The sequence below is a fragment of the Chelonoidis abingdonii genome, chromosome 1, assembly GCF_003597395.2.
Source record: "Chelonoidis abingdonii isolate Lonesome George chromosome 1, CheloAbing_2.0, whole genome shotgun sequence".
Lineage (NCBI taxonomy): Eukaryota > Metazoa > Chordata > Testudines > Testudinidae > Chelonoidis > Chelonoidis abingdonii.
The window spans coordinates 45603747-45616734 of record NC_133769.1 but is presented as its reverse complement, the minus strand read 5'-3'; the positions used below and the strand labels follow the sequence as shown (position 1 = coordinate 45616734).

At 39.0% G+C, this 12988-nt stretch overlaps 1 protein-coding gene across 8 annotated transcripts in view; it reads right to left on the bottom strand.

The window, feature by feature from the left end:
- The window catches only part of CADPS2 (calcium dependent secretion activator 2), a 591461-nt gene that overhangs the window by 67395 nt on the left and 511078 nt on the right, over nucleotides 1-12988 (bottom strand). For 5 of the 8 annotated variants that reach the window (XM_075065313.1, XM_075065326.1, XM_075065319.1 and 2 more), the window contains exons 19-21: nucleotides 8629-8770; nucleotides 8391-8510; nucleotides 1874-2029 (exon numbers count right to left, since the gene is read on the bottom strand). In XM_075065313.1, the coding sequence (XP_074921414.1) occupies nucleotides 1874-2029; nucleotides 8391-8510; nucleotides 8629-8770 (418 nt within the window). The remainder of the gene's footprint in view (nucleotides 1-1873; nucleotides 2030-8390; nucleotides 8511-8628; nucleotides 8771-12988) is intronic. The other 3 variants (XM_075065337.1, XM_075065339.1, XM_075065343.1) reach the window with 1 other exon arrangement.

The following is a 12988-nucleotide window of genomic DNA, read 5'->3' as shown; positions in this document are numbered from 1 at the left end:
AAAAAAAAGACAATCTTTAATAAAACAGTGAGTTAAATTATTTCCTTTCATATTAAAACAAAGATAGATACACAAAGATCTGGCTCTCTTCTCATGCTGGTGTAAATCAGGAGCATCATCACTGCAGTCAATAGAGTTACATCAGAGAAAATTTATTGAAAGATCAGAATCAGGCCTGTATTATATGAATGTAAAAACACATCTAAATCAAACATCTATGCTACTAGAGAAATATAATTCTTACAAACATTAAAACAGTTCATATAAATCAGCCTAAAAGTTTCAGTTAGTCTCTTCTCAAAAAACTTTCCTCGTATGATTTGCCATTTGATTTGAGAGAGGGACAAGATTTCTCACGTGTCAGCTGCAATACTATTGTTGTTTTGGGACCATTTACGGGTATCTTGAACATAGAAACTCATGCTGAGATGAAGCTTAACATAGCTGAATTAGAATATTCCCTATGGTGGGCATATAGAGGGCTACTGAATAATGTGCCTACCCCACTGGAGATGAATTTACTGAAGAATGGCAATGATCATGTTAAAGACTAAGCCATATGAGTTGTTTCTGAGAATCTTATTAAGTCAATGCACCTGGAAGCCATCTGATTTGATTCAAAAAGAAGCCTACATCTCGTAATCAGGCCTTTGACATTTCCAAATTTACCTACTGCAACAAGCTCTACTGTACCTGACACCAAAGCCAAAAAGCAACTCAAAAGGTGTAGCAGGTTCATCATGTGGCAGCTTGCCTCCTAATGGAGACAGATTGTAATGACAGCAATGCCCCACTACTATTACCTGATCCAGTTTTGATTTACTATAAAAATGCTTTTCTTTAAAGTTCTAAATATACTCAGCCCAACTTGCTTAGAGACAGCATTCCAGATATATCTTGTTGGAATAAACAGATGACTAATTCTTTCATACAACAGTATTTTCTGTGGGAATGTTCACAATACTCCTCTTATATACATCTGGTGGCCTGGTTCGGTCCATAAAAGTCTTGTGAAGCACGGACATTGGTCAAATTACATTTGTTGGAGTCAGCAGTGAGTAAAAGTAATTTCCCTGGTACAGTGACCTATGACACTATGACACTTTTCTCCAATGACCAGCAAGACACAATTTCACATTGGCAGTCAATAATCTTAAACCACCTGCACTTTGTGGTGGAACATTTTTTCAAGACCACAGATGTAATTCATTTATTTATGGAAACTGGTCTTGTTATGTATTTGCAGTGTCAAAAAGATTTCTCTTCTACCAAGAATTTTTGACTGCAAATCTTCTAAGAGTTGGTTTTTAGTTAGATACAGAAGGAGTGATAAGTGAAACAATTTTCTTTTAGGCCACTAATCTCAGGTTCCTTCTTGTCAAACAAGACTAGACATATGGTTTTAAATCTTCCTATCACTTTGAAAGCAGTAACACAGACTTAAAAATTGGTCATAATAAAGGTTTATTTTCAAAAGGGGGTTTTCAAGCTGTAGCCACAAAATTTGAATCTGGGCTTATTTCATATGTGAACTTCCATATTTCTATCTGAAAAATCGGTAAGTGAACACATGAGAAATAGGTACGTGAGCTAGTGGTAGGTAATTTGCCATTCTAAATACCAATTTGTGCAAACTATTGTAAAGAAACAGTTTAGGCTTTTGAAATCTCAGCAGCTTATGTTTGATGCAACAGAGAAAAGTCAGTGAGAGACACAAAAAAATGAGTGACATGGTCAAAGAGATGGGGTAGGATCTTTGCAGCAGCATTTTAAATGGATATCACACATCTAGATGTTCTCATTAACATTTCCTAGATGTTCATTTCCAAATGTGTTACAACTTTTAACAGACAATTTCAAAATATAATTGTACCTTTTGACGCAGGCCTCTATCATATCAGTGGCCATAAGTTTAAGTCTCTGCTCTAAATGATGGGCAAATTCTGGTTCTGGCCAGTGCAGATCGAAAACAAACATCTGCAGTGCATCAAGTTTCCAGAAAAGATCTTCTGATGTAGCTGAACCATTGCTATTAAGAAAAACAGAAGATACGTTTATAGGACATATGAAAAAAACGCACAGAATTACTTGCAGAAGTAGAGTCCTCCCCTCCTTCCAGTTCACTTCCCCAACTCCCACAACACAGTTGGGTGTTACTCCAAGAGTACTGGAGTGGTTGTGGAAGTCCTGTCCTTTTGATTTAATATGACTTCCCTAGGGGGTGAAACAAGTAGATCTGTTCAACCCTTGTATCATGGAGGTGGGAGAGGGAAGTGAAGCAACCCAAATTCAAGAGAAGAGAGGAAAAATATTGGCAGAAGGGGTTTTATTTAAGAAAGAACTTTTTCGTGACCGTGAACACTTTGCACATATATTTGCTTGCTCTCACAGCACAGGTGGGTAAACCTCCTATAGTACTGAAGAAGTATAGTGTAGTAGGAGAGCCACACACAGACGGATACTCTCTTGACACATGCAGATTAACTCCCATCGAGGAAAGTAGTACAGAAGATCTCCAAAACAAGGAAAAAGAGAACTCACATTAATGTCAAGAAAGTTAACATGAGTAGAACAAAAGAAGAAAATGTCCCTACGTCATTTGCGGTTGCCACAATTTTAAAACTCTCCCTCCTGACCAACTCATAGATTTTAATAGATGGATCTGCTCATCACTAATTACAGTGATATCATTACAAAATTCAGCTGGAATGAACTTCTCCAAGTGTGCTAATACTGTGCCTATACTCTGAAGCCTGAACTGCTGTTCTGGGAGTCCTAATGCTATCCACACTAACATTCCAAGTAACAGCTTTCAACATACTTCAGAAGCAAAAGTGATAAAAATTTAGCATAGCAGCCTTGACACTACATTTTAATTTATAAGTATGGCCATTTTCATTCCTATATTCTCATGACAAAAGGCCATCATCATGAAGGGGTTGACTGCCCTGAACTCCCACTGAATGAGTCAATGGGAGCTAAGAGTGCTTAGGATGGAGCAGGATCAGGGCCAAAGAAATTAGATATGGAAAAGGCCTACAATATCTCTCTAATAATGCTGGATGGTTACCTACAGTAATTTATTACTGGCCCTGACTTCTCCAATTTTAAATGACCCAAGTTTTGATGCTTCCCCAAGTTCCTTCCATTGATAGGCCACAGGCTAGTAGATTACCTTCAGGGAGACCCATGCTATTTTGTCTACATGTTCCTGCTTCCCGATATCCAATAACTCTTAGTTATACTTCCCTGTTACATGCTTGAAATAGAACAACCAGACCTCAAGAGACAGAAAATCTCTTCGGCTGACTAGATTCCAACCTCATCCCCATCTTGTGTGTGTATGTTGCCTGTTTAGATTGCAAGCATTTTGAGAAAAGACCCTGCCTTTGTACTGAACATAAAGCACCTATTTACACAGTGGCAACAGTTTTTTAATACAAGAAAAATAATAGTCCACTGTCCTGCTAGGGTAGAATTCTTCCTTACAGACAAATGAAATAACTTTACATAGTTATCACATATCTCCCATATCCCTTGGTAGCGAGTTTTATGCTTACATATGTTACATTATATACAAACTTAGACCACAAAATAAGATAGTCAACTGGCATAGATGAGAAAGATGGAAAGAAGGTGTACTAACTAAAAAACAAGATGGGGGTGTGTGCATAAATACACTAATATATTTTCATACAAAGTCTCAATGTATATTGACTTTGATGAGAGTGCCTATCTGAAAGTAAAGCACATTTATTTATCAAATGTGATAATCACTTCTTTCTATTTGATCTGCAGGGATTTTATGCATTTTAATTTTGTCCTCTTTAAATAATATTTCTGCTTAACAGGACTCCAAACTAAATGGAATCCTCTAAGACTCAGGAGGAATCATGTGCTCTCAAATATTGTCAATGTATTCTTATGCACGTTCACTCCCTGGTGTCCACTTAAACTGGTTTCATTACACAGCCAAATAAGGTTTTACAATTATAATAATTATAATAATAGCCATTGGTTCTTGAAATTTGAGAGGAGCTCCATAATAAACATTTCTTGTTTTTTATATGCTTCTGAGCTACCACTCTTATTTATTATGTAGTTATATATTGCACAACGACATCCGGAACCATTTTTCTTAAAGATATAGATTAATATTGTACACTACTGACATAAAAGGAGCTGTGACAACAGAAAGAAAAAGTGTATTTCAAAACCACACATCTGTCATTTGATTATTACTAACTATTACAGTAAATTACTCTGGAGGATTCTGATTTTACACTGACAGACTACGATTATTTGTACAATGGTATATACTTTATTTGGGCTTGATCCCGCACTCTGATCTTAACCCAGTAAAGCACTTGGTCCAGTAAATCAGGACATACCTGCTTAAAGTCAAGAACATTCTTAAATGGATGGCCATTTGTACACTGGAATCTAATGCTGCTGGAACAGATTAAGATTCAAGGAATTGTAACCAGCTCCTTGAGGCTCCTCCCTTTTCCTGCACCAGGCATATCTTGGTGTAGGAGAAAAGACTTAATTGTTATCATGTAGTGAATTGACAGAGCTCTGGAAAAACTCCACAAAACAATGACTCTCATACTGAGAGTCAGTCAGTGCTAGTGTAAAAAGTGGCCCTAACTCCACAGGATTGTTGCTGCTTCTGCCAGTGGTGAAGTTTACAGTGACTGTGGAACATCTGTTACATATGTAACAGAGAAAATAATTTAGAAATGGAACATTGGTATAATCAAAACAAGCCATAAATCTAACACAAAAGCTAGGTTCACAGCTTGGAAAAGCGTAAAGATTCAATGGAAAGGAAACAAAAATTAGATTTAGAGTAACAAGTTTTAATTAACTAGTAGATTGTAAGAAAAACTCCCATTCTGTTCAATTAAAAGCTTTTACCTCCCCTTCCCCCAAACACACTGTCCCAGCCATCTCAACCTTTCAGCATGTTTTCCTTAGCTGAATCTGACGATAATTCACAGTGCTCTGCACGTCTAGCCAAGGTGTCCTCTGAGTTAACTTCTCATGGGACCAATCAAGCAAAATACCGACTACTACACACAGCACTTTACTTTCTTAATATCTCCCTAACCTTAACATGCAATGCCCCAAATGTATCATTAAATTATAGGACTAGCAAAAACAACTGAAAACACAGTAATGATGTTCTTGTCACAGTGTAATGATAGAGAGGAGTACACATTTAGTGTTCCTAGCCACACATTAAAGGAAAAAAAAAACTTGTCAATGGAAATAGCATCAGAACATCTATAGTGATTGAACACAGCTTGTATACAAAGTTTTATGGCATATTTAAAAGGTAATGCTCAAAAAAGTAAACATAAATTATTAGTCAGAGAGGAAAATAATTTTAATATCGATGACCCCACTTCAGCAAAGCACTTAAGCACATGCTTAACCATAACTACATGCTTAAGCCCATCCTTATTCAGCTAAGTGTTTAGGCAAGTGCTTAACTGCTTTGTTGAAAGGGATGGACTTAAACATGTGCTTCAGTGCTTTGCTGAATAGGGAACAACAGCTTTACTACCAGGACTTGAATGTTAGCAACGTACGCTAGAATATGAAACCCTTTCTTGTCACTTCACAAAACAAAAAGGCTATGGTCAACTAGATAGATAACTTGACATTCTTAGAAAGTATTTAAAAATAACTCAGTTAAATCATAGTTTCTGATGTGTTTTAGCTCCTCATTGTATAATAAAATCTCCAGCCACTGAAAATGATTAACTGTAAAAATGTCTAAAATGGCCAGCTTTTGTAATAATGATAAAGGAATTAATCCAAAAATGTGATCTGAATTCCACTGAATGCCTGTCTAACATCAATCACTGGTTTCTGAAAGGTGTACAAAAAGAACTTCATACCCCAGATGATGTCCCAGAAGACACTGCTTTTACTAGAATGTGCCATGGCACCAGATGGGGGTGGGTATGCCCCACAAGTGGGAATACACATACAGAGGCCACAGTGAAGAACATATTATTTGCTGTAACTTGCTCTCTCTCAAACACGATCTGAGTCACTTATCTTGAAACTGAATATTCTAAATTAACTCATGTCCTTACAAAGAACAACGGCACCAGGGGTAGAAGGAACAGTAGCTGCCTCGCAGGCAGCTGTGCAGCCAGCCGTGGAAGCATACTGAAGCTGCTAAGCAAGATGTCTCAGTGAGCTTGTACAATGCCTGGTGGGCTGTTTGTTACTGTTCCTTTCAGCAGAAGCAGCACTCTAGCCACTGCCTGCAAGCACTTGTACTAGCTGAATGCAGCCCGTGTGAACTGGGTGTGTGAGTTGACATATTATTCATACTTTGCTGAGCACTCTTGTGCGTCATTTATGTTAACTACCCGTAGATATCACAAATAGGAGGATGCTCCTTTATAACCTCTTTGGATACTTAAACACTGCTGCAGCCGATGACAGAATTGGCCCTATGGCACTTGTACATATTTAATAACACTCCCTTTCTCACTCCTTTTTTTTTTTAAATAAAGATTATGCAAAATTATAAATAAATAAACAAACAGATACATTACATTAAAAGGACATTATTAAGGTTGCAAAGTCAAACAATCAGAAGTTAGGAAATGCCAGAATTATGAATCCTGGGCAAAGGCTTATAACGTGACTAAATTTGGGTGAGTTTCCACAGGGACGGCAAAAGGCACATTCCTGACACCAAGGTCATCCCCTGCCAAATTGCAAGTTCCTGCTTTAAAGTCTGAAGGTGCTAGAACTGCTCAAAGAAAAGATCATCAGGATTTTTTTTAACATGGGCAAAACAACGTATCAGCCCCTTCCCCTATTCTCAGAATGGCTGAATCCTTTTGTCTGAAATTTTCTGAAGAAATTTAGCCTGATACAGACAACCAGCATGGAAAATTTCAACCCAATCAGTTAAAGTTGGCAAAGTTATAAGCAACTAAAGACAGTATCTTATAATAGGAAGTGTCCGGCAACCCTACTAATAGTCAGTGCTACCAGCCCTGCATATAATACCACCTGTCCTTAATATCTGTAATTTGGGGAGCCTACTATATATTTTTCCATGGGAAAAACATCTGTATGTAAAAACCTCCAACTAGTGTCCATGTATGTAAGATGTAAATTAAAAGCCATTTTTACGGAAGTGCTGTAAGTGCAGATTGTTAGAAGACCATAGTTAAGAACATTAAGTCTCAACGAAGTGTAACGTGTGGAGGACACTGTTTAAGACAGTAACCTTCAAAGGTTAGGAATAAGCAGGTAGGAAGAGAGCTTTTTCTGAAGGGCAAAACGCTACTGAGTTGTGATTCTAAGCTGGAATAATGATTTATAAAGGCAAAAGTAGGCAGGTGCAAACTTGTAGTGTTATAGACAAAACAAAGGGCGTAAAAGACTAAGGATGAGGAGGAAAAAGGTTGACAATTGCTTAGGGGAGCCAGAAAAAACAAATCCCAATACTGCTAATGAACAAATGCTAAAAGTCTGAAGACACATCACTCAATACACTTGGCTACGTAATTCTTAGCACAAACACAGAACTTCATGTGTGATAACGCATTTCGGCATTTGCTTGTAGAAAAAAAAAGCTTGTTTTTCAAAACATTAAATTATCTTCTGCTTTAAAGGACATTGTCAAGATTAGTTTTCAAAATTTAAAGATATTTTCTGTTGTTGCTTCTATTAAACCCTCTTTACCCAAAACTATTTTCCTCAACTGTGTATGCACATCCATAAACAGGTAGACACACAGAACTTCTGTATGTTATTGGGGGATTGCTTAACTCAGCATGAGCTTACTGGCTCAATTTAAAAAACAGAAGCGTGGTGAAAAAACAACAACACAAAAAGAAACTAATGTAGGTCAAATTTTGGGCCTACTAATCTTTACAGTTTCCCTCTAAGATTAAGAATTTAAATCTAACAGAAATCTTGCAAACAATTGTTGAAATTGTTTTCTGAACCATTCTGCACATGCAATGAATTAGTCATATTCATGCGAAAACATGAACAGCTACTGTAGTTTATGAAAACATGGTGTAAGAACAATTATTTTAATTTTTTGTCCCTTGCTTACTAACTGAATAAGAAGAGCAATTACGGCATTTAGACTGTTAACTGTACCACAACAAACCTTTGCCTAGTTGATTTTAAGTGAGACATTAACTATAACACTCTGCTGCATTTTTATGCACTAAAGAACGCACAATGCACTGACATTCCATGCTTGGCTCACAACTGAGAAATTATTGTTTCCAACTATGCAATCCTAAACACCATGCAATCCAAATATAACTATACAGGACACTAGCAAGGCCATGCAGAGCTGACATACAGTCAGAAGATTAGTGAAGAATACACACGTGGAATCATATAAAGAAGCCATCCAGGTTGGTGCAGAAAAGCTAGGTATCTGTGGAAGATTAAGAGGCAAACTTGGAACTTTCGGAAGAGCTACATTGGGAAGACTGTTGGAGATGCTCCTGTGAAGAAATAAACAATGTAGGAATACAATAAAAAATAGAACTTACAGGACAATAGAGGAGTAAAGCAGATTGGGTATAAAGATATAGGCAGGTTAGACCTTCTATAAACACTTACTTGACAGGCTGCCAGGACTCTTGTTCAAGACCTCTATGAATGGACTGGGCAATAGATGACTCCATGAGATCAACATAGCGGACGACCAAAGGAACAAAAATCTCTTGCAAGTGCTTGTGAAACTTTCCATCGCACAAAAGTACTTTAAAAACAAAAACAAAAACAATTACTCAACAGGCTGTGATCCAATTTCATTAGCTATAGCAAAAGAAATCTCCTAAAATGTTCTCTCTGTGTGTGTGTGTGTGTGTGTAGTTTTAAGAGCAATGATAGCATGGCCAAACCTTTGTAATAAATACCATGTCAGAAAAATTCCTAAGGGTTTTTCTTAAGTTTAGACTAGTTTTATTTCTCGGTAAGTAACTATTATTTACACGAGGAAGTCAACATAGTAGTGACTGTTTATCCCAAGGCTGAATTTAGCCATTCTAGTCATTCTTGCTTTGTATCAGTTAGTTTCTTCTACATAGTGTGACTGACTTGGAAAATAGTATGTTTGCACATTCACAGATCATAGTCTTGTATTATAAATGATAAGTAACTGAATGCACTATGCCCATACAGAATTAGGCCTCAATTCAGCAGTGCACTTAAGAATGTGTTCAACTTTCACTATCATGAAACTTAGGCACATACTTATGTGTTTTGCTGAATAGGGATGGATTTAAGATAGTGCTTAAGCGATTTCCTGAATCGGGACTTAGTAATTATATTGCCTTGATAAAAAACTTGGATGCAAAGATAACAAACAAAAGAAGTATAAACACTAGTAATAATGAAATAATATTCCATTATTATTTTTTATTTATATTACATTAAAGCCCAAAGGCTGCAATCAAGATTGGTGTAAAATCTTGCCAGGCTCTATGCCTACACGTAGGTACACACGATACCTGCTATAAGGAGCTTTCAATACAATTCAAGACGAGAAGCAATGAGTGTGACAAACAATAGCAAGTAGTGGGAGAGAGAATGAGTGTGGTGATTAATATGCTGAAGACTAGTGAGACACAGGCTAACAATGTGCTCCACTAGGAGATTCTGAATTTAAAAAAAAATCCTTATCCAAACAACTCTCTCCTGTGCTCCCTTAATATCCAAGGCGGTGTGCTTTGGCTCTCTATTATTCTTATATTGTTTTATTTGAGTTTGTTTGCTTTTCCATATAGATCATCCCCTTCCCATACAGACTATCCCCAACCATCCCACTAGTTATGGTTTTTAGTTCCTTTTAAAAATGTGTATATTACCAATATAATTAAATGTACATAATATATAGAAACAACCCCCACAACTCCCTCTAGGTTTGGGTCCCCATCATCTATTTATGCTTTCCTCTGTCCCAGAGTAGGGGACCCAGAAGTATGATCCCTTGCTCTGTACTGCCCAGGGAGAGAGGGGTGAGTTCCTGCAGGGGGCAAGAAGGCAAAAAGCCATGATCAATTATGGTCTGAACCTGTGAATGTGATGTCCATTGCTCACCATGGTATCCACTGATCCTGCTCCCAACACCCTATTGTCTATCTCCAAACCCCATAAAGCAGCTCACTGAGGCCCTGATCCTGCAAGACTTACACATATGCTGAACTTTATGTATGTGAGTGTGTGCTGAAAGTTAAATACATGCTTAAGGCTTTGCAAGGTCAGGGCCAGTCTGGAACTACTGACCTAGCAGGGTATGTCTACATAGCACTTTGAAGCCCACAGGTGCCAGCCTCCCAGGGCTCATGTTAGTACCCTAAATATAGCTCTGGAGACAGTGCTTTGAAGTTGGGCTGGAGTTGTATGACTCTGACAAATGCATGGAACCTGCATAGATCTGCACTATTGTCTTGAGTGTTGCAAGCACAGGATGCAGTCATCTGGTGTTTGCACAGCTACAGGAAAAACTGCATCAGTGGGGAACATGGTTGTACTTTAAAGAATCCTTATTGAGGTTGCAGGAACAAACCATCCTGATGTGTAGAAAGAACAGTAAATATGGCAGGTGACCAGCTTGGCTTAACAGTGAAATCCTTGCTGATCTTAAACACAAAGAAGAAGCTTTCAAGAAGTGGAAGATTGGACAAATGACCAAGGAGTATAAAAATATTGCTCAGGCATGCAGGAGTGAAATCAAGAAGCCCAAATCACACTTGGAGTTGCAGCTAGCAAGAGACGTTAAGAGTAACAAGAAGGGTTTCTTCAGGTATGTTAGCAACAAGAAGAAAGTCAAGGAAAGTACGGGCACCTTATTGAATGAGGGAGACAACCAAGTGACAGATGATGTGGAAAAAGCTAATGTACTCAATGCTTTTTTTTGCCTTTGTCCTCACAAACAGGGTCATCTCCCAGACTACTGGATTGGGTGGCACAGCATGGGGAGGAGGTGACCAGATCTCTGTGGAGAAAGAAGTGGTTCAGGACTATTTAGAAAAGCTAGACGAGCACAAGTCCATGGGGCAGGATGCGCTGCATCTGAAGGTGCTAGAGGAATTGGCAGATGTGATTGCAGAGCCATTGGCCATTATCTTTGAAAACTAATGGTGATCAAGGGAGGGCCAGGATGACTGGAAAAAGGATAATGTAGTGCCCGTCTTTAAAAAGGAGAAGGAGGAGGATCAGAGGAACCCCAGGCCAGTCAGCCTCACCTCAGTCCCTGGAGCAGGTCCTCAAGGAATCAATTCTGAAGCACTTAGACGAGAGGAAACTGATCAGGAACAGTCAGCATGGATTCACCAAGGGCAAGTCATGTCTGACTAACCTAATTGCCTTCTGTGATGAGATAACTGGCTCTGTGGATGAGGGTCAACAAGGACAAGTGCAGAGTCCTGCACTTAGGATGGAAGAATCCCATGCACTGCTACAGACTAGGGACCAAATGGTTAGGAAGCAGTTCTGCAGAAGTGGACCTAGGGGTTGCAGTGGATATGAGTCAACGGTGCGCCCTTGCTGCCAATAAGGCTAACAGCATTTTGGGCTGTATAAGTAGGGGCACTGCCAGCAGATCGAGGGACATGATCGTTCCCTTCTATTCGACTTTGGTGAGACCTCATCTGGAGTAATGTGTCCAGTTTTGGACCCCACACTACGAGGAGGATGTGGAAAAATTGGAAAGAGTCCAGCAGAGGGCAACAAAAATGATTAGGGGGCTGGAGCACATGACTTATGAAGAGAGGCTGAGGGAACTGGGATTGTTCAGTCTGCAGAAGAGAAGAATGAGGGGGGACTTGATAGCTGCTTTCAACTATCTGAAAGGGGGTTCCAAAGAGGATGGATCTACACTGTTTTCAGTGGTAACAAATGACAGAACAAGGAGTAATGGTCTCAAGTTGCAGTTGGGGAGTTTTAGGTTGGATATTAGGAAAAACTTTTTCACTAGGTGTGTGGTGAAGCACTGGATTGGGTTACCTAAGGAGGTGGTGGAATCTCCTTCCTTAAAGGTTTTTAATGTCAGGCTTGACAAAGCCCTGGCTGGGATGATTTAGTTGGGGATTGGTCCTGCTTTGAGCAGGGGGTTGGACTAGATGATCTCCTGAGGTCCCTTCCAACCCTGATATTCTATGATAATTTCTTTGAAGACAGATTGTTGTGGGACATAGTAAGAACCAATTCCAGGTTTTTGGTGGCATTCACAGAGCAGCAGCAAATGGTGGCACACAACTTCTGGGCCTCAGTGCAGGGACACCAGATGAAAGCTGCACTGACAGCAGAGAAGCGAGTGGTGATTGCGTTGTGGAAACTTCCAACGCCGGATTGTTACTGGTGAGTTGTCATTCAAGTTTGCAGGGCCATTAATTGTGACTCAGAAGTATTCAAGACATAGTGGATGAATCTGTAGCAGTGAGGTTCCTGAACTGCAATGGAGTGATAGACAGCATGCAGATTACTATTTTGACACCAATCCACCTCGACCAAGAGTATATTAACAGAAAGGGTTACTATGCAAACACTGGAGATCATTGGAGACACTTCAACAACACTAGTGTTGACTGGTTAAGAAAGCCATATCTTTAAGAATATAGGACTGCTCAGAAAGCTGCAAGCAAGGACTTTCTTTTCCAACTGGTGGATCACCATAGGCAATGTTGAAGCGCATAAAGCTGTCCACTGATCAGCTTGGCAACAATGAGAGATTCAGCTATTGGCTCAGCAGGTGCAGAATGACAGTTGAATGTACTTTCAGAAGACTGAAGAGATGATGGTATTGTTTACTCACGAGACTGGATCTCTAGGAAAAATATCCCAATGGTTATAGCAGCCTGATGTGTTGAGTCTTGTGCTGATACAAAAATTTGGATCAGCATCCAATCTGCATCCACAGTAATTAAAATTGTATCCAACCTGCGATCTGCACTCCACCTTTTATATGTATCTGCAT